Source organism: Temnothorax longispinosus, chromosome 8 (assembly GCF_030848805.1).
Source record: "Temnothorax longispinosus isolate EJ_2023e chromosome 8, Tlon_JGU_v1, whole genome shotgun sequence".
Lineage (NCBI taxonomy): Eukaryota > Metazoa > Arthropoda > Insecta > Hymenoptera > Formicidae > Temnothorax > Temnothorax longispinosus.
This window is the reverse complement of record NC_092365.1, coordinates 5,252,450-5,267,212: the sequence shown is the minus strand read 5'-3', so window position 1 is coordinate 5,267,212 and position 14,763 is coordinate 5,252,450. Positions and strand designations below refer to the sequence as shown.

Below are 14,763 nucleotides of genomic sequence, written 5' to 3'. Positions count from 1 at the left end.
CTTAAATGAATTTTTTAAGCTAAACTTTGACTAGAAAATAAGTTACTAATAAAAGATATAAGTTTATTTTTTTGTGTTGTCAAAAGTTAGAATTTTTAAATCTTACAATTAAATAATAATCAGTGAATAAGGTAAGGATGAATTATTGCAATAATTTATCATCACATGCCTCTGTGATTTCAAATTGATAAAAACGCTTGTCCCAGATTACAGGGATTACAGTCCAGATTTGAATTCCGGCTGAGGTCATATTCTTCACAATGTTATTGTTTGTTTCCAAGAGATGTTTATTTAGCATTATGATTATTAAATTAATTATCAATTTAAGGGGGAATATACACCTAGAAGCGCGAAAAAAAGGCAATTTTTGTGAATTTTTTTAAGGAAACCTATATGAATTATGGTATTGGTATTTTTTCTACATGAAAGTACACACTTTTAAGAATATGTTAATTTTTTTTTATTAAAAAGTATTCAATATTGGCGGAGTATTCTTGGGTTCTGTCGACTGCCGCAAAAAAAAGTCTTCCGCGGTGACCACTCTCATTTCATCTGTTATCATCAGAATCAAAAAAACCAAAAAGATTATTAAAATTGACACTATAATTTAGTCTTTGTCGTAGGGGTTTTTGAAAATATCGATTTTTGACAAAATGGCGGACATTTGAATTTAAGCTAGCGATTTTTAGGGAAAAATTCGGGTTTATTTTGGCGATAAAAAAAAACTAAGTCATTTAAAAAAAATCCTACGACAAAGATTAGATAATTATGTATAGAATAACCACTATAAATTTCACGTTGATCGGTTCAGTGGTTGCTGAGATATTTTGGTCACCGATTTTTAACATGGTTTCGAGAAAAACGCGTTTGAAAATTGAGCAATGAATAAATCGCGAAATTTTTCAACTTACATAAGAATCATCGATTCCAGGTCCATAATATAAGTCCTCCATTTTGCTTGGAATCCCCATATCATCCCCATCTCTTTTTCGAACTTTCTAGGTGTATATTCCCCCTTAATTACGTGTACATTTTGTCTTTAACTTGAGATTGTGTTTCAAGACCGACAGTACTCACGTGCAGTTTGCTAAGCTGCAAAAGATTGTATGTTGCAAAAATATTATTTTAGGCATAGAATTACAGCCCGACCGATAAAGAATATTTCTATTACTTGTAAAATAGAATTTTACTACAAGTATCAAATTAAACAAAAAGGAAGAAATGTGATACATGAAAAGAATCAAGTAAAATACTAAAGAAAGACAAAAAATGCATTACATAACTGTATTTATGCAACGTACAGGATGATTATTATATTATTAACGTTTCTTGTACCATTACCTATCGGTAATGCTTAAGCCGATAGGAAGCAACGACATATAACGGTTTCAGTAAAGAAATGACTGTTAAAAAGCGTGCCTCGAGACGACAAAGAAAAAAAGAAAAGACGACAGAGAAAAAGAGAGAAACTGCAAGAAAAGGGGAAATTCTGATTGTTTTTATTCTCTTTCTGTTAGCTTAAAGTGTCGTTAAATTTTGTACACAGTGCGAAGACATGGATAAGGATACGACTGACATGAAGCCAAATCCCAAGGAGATCGCGAATATCTTTAGTGTTATATTCTTCTGGTTTGTTATCTCTCCGTGTGGTGCATACGTTCATGTTCGACGCTATTCTTTTCTATCTTAAAATATTTTAAAAGATCTGAAAAAATTCACAAATCATTGTCTACATTGTAATTGACGATTTTATAGTTACTTTGATAAACATCGTTTATTTAATATTTTCTGGCAAGCTTGCAATTTTTATAGTTACGAGCAGATATCATTTTGGCCATAGACCCACGGAAAAATATGCACACGGAGAGCTAAGATCTTAATGTATTTGTAAAAGAATAGGCGTTGAAAAAAGACCAAAACGTCTTTGCTTCTTATAAAAATTTTAATTTTTGCAAAACAGAAAAGATTTTAAAAAGGCGGAAATATACGTTTTTTTTTAGAAAAAAAAAAACTTTTTTAAAGAAGAAGAATGTTCTTCTTGAAAGCGAAATTGGGTAAAAGACTTTAGAGAAGGCCATCTATTACCCTCCGATTTTAATAAAATTTTACAGGTAGTAATATTTATTAAACGTAGTTTAGAACCACTAGTGCGGAGTTGTGGAAATGCTTATTATTTAAAAAATTGCAATTTTAATTATTTAGGTTAATTATCGTATAATATTAAGTAGGTTGACGTCACTTAGAGAATACTATACTATAAATATGTTATAGCCACCAGCCTCGTAGTGTTCCTAACATGCGGTTTTGTAATTGCATCGCACGTGAGAAAAGTCGAATAATTCAAATTCAAATTTTAATTCGGCTTAATTAACGTCTTTCAAGGTTTTAATATAAAAAAATAAGGTAAATGTTTAGTATAACGCTCTCCTCTCCGATTTTCTTAAAACTTTGTAAAATTGTTTATTTCTGTGTGTAAAAAACATTCTGAGAAGGAAAATCGTCGCTCAGGTCTCGTTTTTTTAAATTTAATTTCAAAGTTTTGATGTCGGTAAGGTAGGAAAATAATAATTTACGTTTTTAAAGTACTGCGCAACTTCATTTGAAGGTCACGTGACAACTGTCTGCTAATTAAATACAAAAATGTGTGTGCCCTGCTTTAACAAAAATCCAAGTGAAAATCATAACTTTTATAAAGCAGTGGATACACACGTGTGTGCCCTGTTTTAACGAAAATCACAACTTCTATAAAGCAAGGCATACATACCTGTGTGTGTGTGTGCCCTGCTTTAACGAAAATCACAACTTCTATAAAGTAGGGCATACACACGTGTGTGTGCGTGCCCTGTTTTAACGAAAATCACAACTTCTATAAAGCAGGGCATACACACGTGCGCTTGTGCCCTGCTTTAACGAAAATCACAACTTCTATATAAAGCAGGACATACACACGTGTGTGTGTGCCCTGCTTTAACGAAAATCACAACTTTTATAAAGCAGGGGATACACACGTGTGTGTGTGCCTTGCTTTAACAAAAATCACAACTTCTATAAAGCAGGCCATACACACGTGTGTGTGTGCAGTGCTTTAACGAAAATCACAATTTATCAATTTATCAATTTATCAATTTTGGCCACGTACAGTATTTCACAACCATAAAATTTTAACCTAAATGGCACCGTTAATGAGTATGCGGACAACTTAATTTGTGAATATAGTAACAAATAAAATTGCGCAGTATTTAAAAAACGTAAATTATCATTTTCATACCTTACCGACATCAAAACTTTGAAATTAAATTTTCAAAAAAACGAGACCTGAGCGACAATTTTCCTTCTCAGAATGTTTTTTACACACAGAAATAAACAATTTTACAAAGTTGTAAGAAAATCGGAGGGGAGAGCGTTATACTAAACATTTACCCCAGAAATTCTTTAAAGGCCGTTTACAATGGAAGAGTGAAACTGTCGGAGTGGGGAGAATAAAATAGCGAAAATAGCGAAAATTTGCTAAAATAATAGCCCGCGGTGTTGCATGCCGTTTATGCGTAAATTATTTGTAATTTAAACAAATATAATATAAAGAAATATAATAATAAAATATAAGGGACACGTATTTTTTATACGTGCCCCTTTTTTTTGCACATTGACCTCAATTTTTTGAGGTCGAAACCAAATGTAACAGAAAAATTTCACTGACAGATTTGAATTTCAGCGGCTAAAAATCAGGAAACTATTCGAGAAATCCAATCCGCATCTGATATGTCGACCAGTATTATGTATCCCAGTAAGCAAGTAACATCAATTAACATTTAACGCGTTGCTGCAATGTAGTTGAAATGTTTCTTGCTTACTGGGATAGCTTTGATGAGTTGTTTAGTTTCAACAAAATATAAAAATTTACAACACAAACTTCACAGAAAGTTATTTAAAAACTGTGGCTATAAAAAAAATATCACAGGATTCTTTCAATTATTAACGCAGTGCAAAAACTTAAAACAGTTAAAACTTTATTGGGTGAAACTTGTTACACCTGATAAGTGTTTTACTATTTTGGAACAATGTTCAAAACTGCAAGAGTTTCATCTCTTATCCTGTAACATTGACGATTGTTTGGTTAACGAATGGAAGAAAAGATATCCGCATGTGTCCATCTATACACTTGAATGATAATTTTAATAGTTTTGTTAACTCTTTTGGGATATATACAGGGTGTATCATTTTAAGTGATTCAGCTGAATATCTCTTAAAGTAAAAGAGATTGGAAAAATTGTTTCAGACAAAAGTTGTTTGGTTCGAAGGGGGACATAAGATGGTGTCATTGATTTGACCTTGGGTGGCATCGTTAAGGACAGGTCAAGGACACCTTCAGTTTCTTAAATAGAAACCCCTATTTTTTATTGCATATTCTTATAGCTTATGTCGAGAACTTTCCAAAACACTATAATTAAGTATTTTTTTATTAAGTACTTTTCGAGTTATAAGGCTTGAAAGTTACAGTATTGTGACATAATATTTTGTTAAGTATTTATAATTCAAATTTCTTACTTTTTATTTTTGCAAACAATACAAATCAATTAATGTAAAGAAAACACAATTTTCTTAAAGAAAAACTTGTTGTGTAACTGTGTTTATTGCATATTCATTATTTTCTTAGCTTCTCACGATTCGGGGTGCTTGATTTGCGTGAATCCTCTTGCCTCTCACGATTCGGGGTGCTTTTTCAATAACTGTCAATAACGCAATAAAAAATCGGTACTCTTCTTTCATGGTATACGCTAAATTTAAGTCTTTGTCGAAAGTAATTCAATATGTACAATATGTACCAAGTGGTGAATAGACATTCTGTAAGAATGAAACTTAATGCATGAATATGAATGCCTACAGAAATTACACAGCGCGCAATAGTTTATTCCAGGTATTTTAGACATTGTTCTTAACAACGGTACAAGAATTACACTCATTATAAATGGCATTAAAATTGTTCTTCTGCAGCTTTGTAGATTAGTGCGCTATCTACTGTGCCACATTACGCTCTTACACAACAAGTTTTTCTGTAAGAAAATTTTGTATTTTTAAATTAATTGATTCATATTGTTTGCAAAAATAAAAAGTAAGGACGTTGAATTATAAATACTTAACAAAATATTATGTCACAATACTGTAACTTTCAAGCCTTATAACTCGAAAAGTACTTAATGAAAAAATACTTAATTATAGTGTTTTGGAAAGCTCTTGACATAAGCTATAAGAATATGCAATAAAAAATAGGGAGTTTCATTTAAGAAATTAAAGGTGTCCTTGACCTGTCCTTAACGATGCCACTCAAGGTCAAACCAATGACATCATCTTATGTCCCCCTTCGAACCAAACAACTTTTGTCTGAAACAATTTTTCTAATCTCTTTTACTTTAAGAGATATTCAGCTGAATCACTTAAAATGATACACCCTGTATATACATATATTATATATGTAGCAATTTACTTTTTAAAAATTATCTAGCGAACTAGATTGTAAAAGAAGTTAATGCCTAATAAAAACGAGACATCCACATTTATTTATAATTTATTTTCGAACAGTTTTATCTTCTTTTTTCTTTTTTGTAATTTGACTCTTTTGGCAGATGGTCATTTTTGCTTCCTTAAAATAGTTGTTTAGCGAAATATTAAGACAAACTATATTAAGGCTCTTGGGCTCTTTCCGCTATCACGTAAGATTAATTGTGACGTCAGAAGCGAGAAATGACACGCTGAGAATTCTTGCGTGCCATTTCCAAATAAAAAGATATTTGCAAATAAGCACTTCATATATCACTTCAGCACACTTCAAAAATACTCCGAGGTGCTCCATGATTTTTACGTCTGCTATATTACTACCAATAATGTTACCAATTGACAATAATATTTTAGATTATCTGCATACAGGAGATCAAATTTTAAACGAATTCTTGAAAGAGACATGCGGTTGCGGAAGAAAAACCAAGAATTTACTGACGATGTTATTAATGTAGCTTTTGCAATATTTCTAAAAAAATGAGATCATTGCCCAAAAAGTCAAATTATGAAAAAAAAATAAGAAACAGAAAGAAGTATTCGAAAATAACAAAATTATAAATAAATACGACTTTTGTTTTTATTTAGGCATTAACTTCTTTTACAATCTATCTATCAATTATCAGAGCTGCAGTAGCACAGTGACGTTAAATTACGTTTTAATGAGGTCTCTAGTCGTCTCTAGACGTCTCTAGACCTCATTAAAACGTCATTTAACACTGTGCTATTATCCGAGCGTTCGTATAATGTTTTCACATGCGGATATCTCTCTATCCATTGATTTATAAATTGATTATTTATAAAACAATGTTTGAGATAAAACTCCTGTAGTTTAGGAAATAGTTCCAATATAAAAGAATAATTATTAGGTATATCTATTTTCGTACATTCAAAAAATAACTTTTTTAAGTTTTTGCACTGCGCTAGTAATTCCAACTTATGATCAGTGAGGACAAAATAACCGCTCAAATAAATTTCTTGCAAGTGTTGATAAGACGAAAGTGATCTAAATAGGTCATCTGACATATCCTCATAACCGCAACTGTAACAAAAATCATATAATTAGTACAGTATTTTAATTGCGAAGAAAAAATTCATGTAACTTTTTCAAGATGCTCGCAAGAGAAGCAAACAAATTTCAATAAAGAATACAATAATGTGTATTTTAAAAGAAAATGTAGCACACACACTTACATATCAAGGGTCACTTTTTGTAAATTCTTACAGTTCTCGAGAGCATAAACACCCTGTAATGTAAGATCCCATCCCTCCAGTTCTGCCTCGTTACTAGACGATTGTCCCAACTCTATTACTTCCAAGTCGGGACACGAATTTGCCAACTCAATTATAATAAAATCAATTATAATGTCTCCTTGAAGTGTAATCTCACGTAACCGTTGATTATTTTGCAGTATTTTGCAACAACGTTCAGTTGTTATATATAAGCACCGGAAGTTTATATGTTCCAACTTATTTAGCCCCTCGAGATACGAAAATCCTTTGTCGTCTATAAATTCAGCAAAACTTAGATCCAATTCTAAAAAAAATTTGCATTAGTTGTTATGCAATTTACCCATAATCTTGATAATTATATACATATACTATATGCATATACCTTTCAAATTTTTGCATGTCTTTGCAATTTCCTGTAGCACAGGATTTAAATCCTGTCTTGAGGGCGTACTGCATTGACTTAATCTTAAATGCGTTACACAACTGCCACAATTATTAAGAAAGTTTACGAAATCATTAACATCAAAGTAGCTTCCTGTAAGATCTAATTGTTCCAAATATTTACATCTAGGTATAAAATAACAAAATAATTTGCACATATATTTCTTAGATCCAATATTTCGCATGTTCAAACGTGTATAGAGTAGAGGATCCCGTGTTAAATTATCAAAGCGCATATAATTTACTTCATTCATGCGACATAATGTTATTAGATCTAAGTATTTAAATATTTTTTGTAGTATTTCATTCTGTAAAGATAAAGTATAATTAATATAATACAAAATAAATACATTAATACTCAAAGTACGAAATGTCATTGCAATAAATATTGTGATGAGAAATAGACTTCTTAGAATACTTTACAGGAAGCGCAGATAAACTGCAACGTGATAGCTCCTTGGATTCATCCGAAGAGAGTTTCATACTGTTAAGGCGAGGCGAGTATTTCTGTACCAGAGTTTGGCACTTGGTCGCAATGGCAGTTTGAAACTGAGAGCTTAAAGAGGACAATTCGGTAAACATTCTTTCAATTTCGGTATCCCGCCTTTCAACTTGCAGTTGTAATGTATTAGCCTCATCCGTAACTGTGTCTCTCTGCCTACGTAATTCACACGTTTCCTTCCCCAACCTGTAATCCACATTAAATCAAATCCACGTACAAGATATTAAATGTTGATAACACTTCATTAAGAATAAACATTAGTCTCTTGCTATTTTATACAGTAATTATATTATTAGTTATCAAAATATTATAAATTTTTTTTATATATCGATATTAGAAATTGTAAGAACGTGACATTACCGTTTGACAGATTCCTGTAATCCGTGCACTTCAGTTTTCACATGTTCCATATTGTTTACACAATTGGAATGACTTTTTAATAGAATACGAGGCGAGTATTTCTGTACCAGAGTTTGGCACTTGGTCGCAATGGCAGTTTGAAACTGAGAGCTTAAAGAGGACAATTCGGTAAACATTCTTTCAATTTCGGTATCCCGCCTTTCAACTTGCAGTTGTAATGCATTAGCCTCATCCATAACTGTGTCTCTCTGCCTACGTAATTCACACGTTTCCTTCTCCAACCTATAATCCACATTAAATCAAATCTAATTACAATATATTAAATGTTGATAACACTTCATTAAGAATAAACATTAGAATCTTGCTATTTTATATAGTAATTATATTATTAGTTATATCAAAATATTATAATCTTTTTTTTTATATATCAATATTAGAAATTGTAAAAACGTGACATTATACCGTTTGACAGATTCCTGTAATCTGTGCACTTCAATTTTCACTTCCTCAAGATTGCTACATACTTCTGTATTGCTCTTTTTCGCTAGCTCCAACTTCCCTCTACACTCGTCATCCAACTTCTGCTCTGCAAGTTCCTTCTGCGCCGTCTCTAAATTTTGCTCTGTAAGTCAACATACGATATAAAGTTCTCGGCCTTCCATTTATGCAAAATTCTTTATTTTGAGATAAATTTTGGCCATAAATTATGGCTTTCGATGTTTGAGACTAAAGAAGTTTACATTGAGTTTCGAGTAAATAACGAAAGTATTGTTAGAAGAAACCTAAATTCGAGAAAGGTACATAAAAAGTGCCGGCATTTCAGAAGTGTTAATAAAACGAGCGTCCCTCAAATATTCGAAGCTGTTAAAAATTCAAAACGGCGCGTCCAGCTTACCCAAACATTTTCGGCTGGTCTCGAAAACCGCCTTGGCGGTTATAAACTTCTCGAACTTTGCATTAAAATGCGCATTGATTTTCCTCGTTAATTCTCTCGGGATTTGCGCCAGCTCCTCCTCACTCGCGATCTCGCGAAGAACGTTGGGCTCGCTCTCCTCGACCGCTTTCAAGTCTAATGTACAATGGTAATACCTTTTATAAATAACACAATTTTTAGGAAAATTTTGTTGCAGATGAACTATATCCAAGTGTGCACTTTTTGAATCTGCTGTTAAATTATGAACATCGTCGTGGTGTGGAGAGTACATGCTGTTAATTCTTTTTAACAGATTACTTAAACTCTCGTTAGGATTTCTAGGAAGGATCAAATCTGATGTACCGATAAGCATTACAGCACCCAGTTCTGTATAAGATTCACGTGAACTCTTTTTAAATGTTAGTCTGAGCATTTTGGTTTTGAAGTCGCACGGATGCGATAACGGTGGAGAAAATAATCTTGATTTCGGGGGTACAATCTGAGACAATTCATCCCACAACTGAATCCAGTGATTATTGGAATCTTGAGCCGAAATTTGAATTACGTTTCCAGGATTATATATTTCGTAAATAGAGACTCTGACTGGATATACAGCTTCATGAAACTCGATATCTTAAAAATAAATGTAATTATACTCTCTTCTCAACAAAAGCGCGCGTATCTTCTTTAACAATATCGATTCGAATATTACGTACCAATATAATTATTTTCGGTCGTCATATATAGGCCTTTTGTCCACTCTTCAATTGCCTCTGTCATGGAATCGGTGTGTTGCCACGGAGATATTGAAATATCGACCTTTCTCGACTATATTAGAAAATCGAAATGTGTCAAATAGAAAATCTTGTAACATAAATTTATAGATAGCGATTACTTTGTACAGGACAATAACAGATAATACCAGGAAATACACATACATTTATTTTTCCAAAAGAACATGGCGAATGAAATTTTTCGACATAATTTAAATCATAGGGTGGTCCAATTATGTCAGAGGCAGTATAGAATATGCTACGATTCTGGTTTCTTCTCGTGATAACAAATCTTTTCTTCACAAATTGATAGACAAAGTCAACACTACCCTCTTCTGCTACGGATACTCTGCCGATGTAGGGATATTGACTACAATCGCAATTTAAATATTTGTGGGTTGTCATATTTGTTTCTCTAAAAGAAGAAATAGTTATTTGTGTAACAAGTGCCGTAAAATGAAAATTTCCGAGTGCGGAGTTTACGCACGAGCCGAAGGCTTACACACCCTATTTTATGTTGCAAGTGCCTGGAAAGTGGTCTATCACGCACGCGTAGCGTGCGTAATGGGCCACTTTCCATGCACGTGCATGTTGCATAAAAAAATATGGAGAATATATAGTAATCCTTTCTTTTTTAGCATATGCTAAAATGCATTATAATATTATATATATTTATAATTATAGCGTTAAGATTATATGTATAATCTAACAATAAATTTATTTTGCTTCCGAGAACTCGCATTGCTATTAGTACGACTGACATTATTACATAGTCTGCAATGCATGATGTGTATGTTAAATATTATTATTAAATAATTTATTATTTTAAAGAAAATAACAGTTATTTTTTAATTTTGTTAATGTAGAAAAATGTTCTTTTATAAATCTGAAATATCGGGAGCTCTCTGCACGTGGCGCACACGTGCACGAGCACAAAAGAAAGAACAAAAAAATTACACAATTTAGATTGCTCACATTCGCCAGACTTACGCTTAATTTCTAAATGATACACGTTATAACATGTATCATTACCACGTGGTAGTGGTGTGTTTCACACGGTAGAAGAACATACGGCATACACACGTTCACGTGCACCAAAGAAAAAAAATTGCAAAATTTAAATTGCTTATATGTTCGCTACACTTACGCTTACGTTTTTAAATGAATAAAATTTTTCCAAATATATTTTTTTATTTATTTAATGTATCTTTTATCTCATTTATTGATATAAGTTGTAGCAATCTAACAATAAGTCGCATAAAAGATCACACAGCGAATATATATAAGAATTAATTATCTACCGGAAATTTAACTCGGAACTGAATCAAAAAATTAATCAGAAAAACTAATTGTAAATCTATCGATTTTCATACTACTTACTGTTTATCAGCAAGGCAATTTTGATTTTTTCCGTATAAAATGAAAAAATCATGCAAGAGAAGAAAAATGTTGGAACACGTGGTGAACACATATTATTGCCAGAGAGAATTAAACCTGAGATCGGCCATCCGGATCATTCTTCTTCTTCTTCTTTGCGCCCCTGGGCTGCGTTCGGAAACGTCACCCGGGTACACACGGGTATACTCCTTTCTCCTTCTAACTCGCTGAGATAGAAAGAGAAAGGAGTATACTCGTGTGCACTCGGGTGACGTTTTCGAACGCAGCTCTGGTGGATCTCTGGCTCAACAGGCCATGGTACCACGCTTTCCATACAAGTCAGCGGGTCCAGTGGCGGGAAGCACTGGAGCCCTCTTGTATCATCCGGATCATTCCTAGGGATCCTTTATCGGAGGATCACGTTAATCGGAGACTGTGATATCGGCCCTTAGGGCTTAAAACACCTATATTGTAGATGGACACTTAAGCCTAGGTCTACAATGCGAGTCGTAAAGTCGTGAGTCGTAAGAATTGACCAATCACCAACGAATTTGAGGAGAATAATCGACTGTGATTGGTCAATTCTTACGACTCACGACTTTACGACTCGCATTGTAAACCTAGCATTATGCTAAAGGTGCGGCCCCATGGACTAATATTTTCCGCGTAAAGTCCGTATCAGACTACGGATTGGGATTGAGATTGGATTGAAATTTAATCAATCAGAACAGAGAAAACTGATCTCAGGTTTAGTAAACTTTGCTCTGATTGGTCAAATTTCAATCCAATCTCAATCCCAATCCGTAGTGTGATAAGGGGATAAACGCGTATCGCATAATCATCAATCACAAGCGTGAATATGCGTAACAAAAAATGCGAAACGCTCTTCTAATTGTTCCTACCTTACCGACATCAAAACTTTGAAATTAAATTAAAAAAAAAACGAGACCTGAGCGACGATTTTCCTTCTCAGAATGTTTTTTACACACAGAAATAAACAATTTTACAAAGTTGTAAGAAAATCGGAGGGGAGAGCGTTATACTAAACATTTACCAAAAATAATTGTAATTTTCAAAACAATTTTTACTGAAATATTCATTTTATTAGTGTATTAGAAAACTGTATGTACAGTGTTTATAACATAGAATAAAAGAACCAAAATATTAAAAAAGCTTATTTTTTTACCTTTTTTGGCACTGTGAGCACCTCGCCTCACGTGGAAAGTTGGAAACCCATGTGGAACCATTTTATGTTAATAATAATCGCTGTACTTGCAAGGAGAAAGAATTGAACCATATAATTGACCCGTATAATAAATATCATTTCTTGTTTATTTTTATAATAATGATATTTTGACAACTGCACCTTATGTACAGTTGCTTAATGCCCTAACAAAATAAAATATTTTGCAAAATATTTTTATATTCTAATTTATTTTTATATCGGAATTTTGAAAAACATTAATTAAGCCGAATAATTAAAATTAGAATTTCTCGAAAACTACCAGTAGCTCGGATTACTTTTAGTAAATACTACGTATCTGTAAAATTTTATAAAAATCGAAGATTTATAGCCTTCTAAGTTAAGCTCGAAATTGTATTGTTCCGACAAATAAAAAATCTTCATATTTCTTGAAGACAGAATTCTTTCCCTTCAAAATAAAGAATATTTTCGCTTGCATTACGTTAGCTATTTTTCGAACAACATGTTTTACGTTATACTGTTTATCTAAAGAAAATGGAAAATTTCGTACAGTTTTATTTCGCTATTTAGAAAATTGGTGTGCAGTTTTCGTCGAGTCATACCCTCGTATTATCATACCTTACGTATCAGCTATCACTATACATAATTACTTATATCCTTTCATGTCTACGCCATTTTATTTAAATTATTATATATTATTAACACACACATACACAGTTCATATTACATGTATCGTATTGTATTATGTTGTATCGTCGTTATTGCATAAGGAGATTCATTTTTTTTCTATATCTCTCAGACAATTTTAATTTTTTTAATCAGTCACATCTTTAAAGTAAATTTACAATGGAAAATACACGTATAAGACATCCGCAAAATATTTATTTTAATTTTTTATTTCACGAATTATACATACAATCGTATTGATGTCAATGGAAAAAATAATTATTTTGAGACACTTTTGCGCAACTTGCGATTAAACACATTTATGTATATTATGTATATATATATATATATAAAATATATCCGACCCAAAATATATCAAATTACGTATATAATAAAATCTTCAATACTTCATGTCATATACTATATTTCCAAAAAATTATAACTCAAGTGATACACATCACAAAATTACGTTACCTTATCAAAAATGAGTCGCGCTTCAAGTGATCTATTATTACAATTACAAAAAGAAATGATATCTCTTTTTAAATTACAGCGCCAATTACAGAGAACATATTTTTCGAGATACAGAGATTACGTCTACCACTTGTCACTTAGATTTTTTCGAGGTATAATATTACCACTGCTTTTCTTCGATTAGAATAAAAGATTGAATCATGAAGAATTACACAGAGGTAACAGTACAAAATACAAATATTTTATTAAAATATTTAAACCCAACAAGGGAATACAAGGTATTTAAATACAAAGTTTATATATGTATTTTAAAAGATTTAATCGCATCGCAAAAAATTACAGAGGTAACAGTACAAAAAATAAAAATATTTTATTAAAATACATATCTTGTCAAAAAACTTGGCTCTGCTAGACCTCAAAATTAGGTCAGCCTGTTGTGTATGTGCGAGCGAGTGAATGTGGGTGATGTGTGTGTGTGTGTGTGTAACGGTGAATAATGCGGCTTATGATTAAGTATAGGATAAGTTAGGATAAGTCTATATTTTTAAAGCGATTAGAATTAAGTATAGAATAAGTATAGAATAAGTATAGAATAAGTAATATTTACATTTGTAAAAGGTCTCTCCCTCTCTCGAATAATGCGGCTTATGATTAAGTATAGGATAAAAGGTCTCTCTCTCTTTCTCTCTCTAGCAGCGCCAAGTTTTTTGACAAGAAAAATTTATGTATTTTAATAAAATATTTTTATTTTTTGTACTGTTACCTCTGTAATTTTTTGCGATGCGATTAAATCTTTTAAAATACATATACATATAAACTTTGTATTTAAATACTTTGTATTCCCTTGTTGGGTTTAAATATTTTAATAAAATATTTGTATTTTGTACTGTTACCTCTGTGTAATTCTTCATGATTCAATCTTTTATTCTAATCGAAGAAGAGCAGTGGTAATATTATACCTCGAAAAAATCTAAGTAACAAGTGGTAGACGTAATCTTTGTATCTCGAAAAATATGTTCTCTGTAATTGGCGCTGTAATTTAAAAAGAGATATCATTTCTTTTTTGTAATTGTAATAATAGATCACTTGAAGCGCGACTCATTTTTGATAAGGTGACATAATTTTGTGATGTGTATCACTTGAGTTATAATTTTTTGGAAATAAAAATACTACTGCTTAGGTTTTTTCGAGATTTTTGGAGATACAAAGATTACGTCTACCACTTGTTACTTAGGTTTTTTCGAGGTATAATACTACCACTTTGTTTTTT

The 14,763-nt window shown here is 32.0% G+C and overlaps 2 protein-coding genes across 2 annotated transcripts in view; one reads left to right on the top strand and one right to left on the bottom strand.

Moving 5' to 3' along the window:
• Positions 1 to 1,522: 1,522 nt before the first annotated feature.
• LOC139817495 (ATP-binding cassette sub-family C member 4-like) overlaps positions 1,523 to 14,763 on the top strand; it is a 52,568-nt gene continuing 39,327 nt past the window's right edge. Inside the window, 1 exon segment of the mRNA XM_071785641.1 lies at positions 1,523 to 1,629. Coding sequence (XP_071641742.1) covers positions 1,556 to 1,629 — 74 coding nt within the window. The 5' untranslated portion in view covers positions 1,523 to 1,555.
• Positions 6,751 to 9,930, bottom strand: LOC139817648 (uncharacterized). The gene is made up of 6 exons (XM_071785895.1): positions 9,716 to 9,930; positions 8,982 to 9,632; positions 8,549 to 8,708; positions 8,087 to 8,368; positions 7,166 to 7,912; positions 6,751 to 7,087 (listed from the first exon to the last, which is right to left on the bottom strand). Exons 1-5 carry the CDS (start codon positions 9,777 to 9,779, stop codon positions 7,576 to 7,578), a joined length of 1,494 nt encoding a protein of 497 aa, XP_071641996.1. The 5' UTR covers positions 9,780 to 9,930; the 3' UTR covers positions 6,751 to 7,087; positions 7,166 to 7,575.

Excerpts from the sequence above, each read along its gene's own strand:
- LOC139817648 (XM_071785895.1), bottom strand. The coding sequence starts at position 9,779 with ATGACAGAGGCAATTGAAGAGTGGACAAAAGGCCTATATATGACGACC. Across the intron at positions 8,369-8,548 it reads TTACAGGAATCTGTCAAACG|GTTGGAGAAGGAAACGTGTG; the intron begins GTATAATGTCAC and ends TGTGGATTATAG. Across the intron at positions 7,913-8,086 it reads TTACAGGAATCTGTCAAACG|GTTGGGGAAGGAAACGTGTG; the intron begins GTAATGTCACGT and ends TGTGGATTACAG.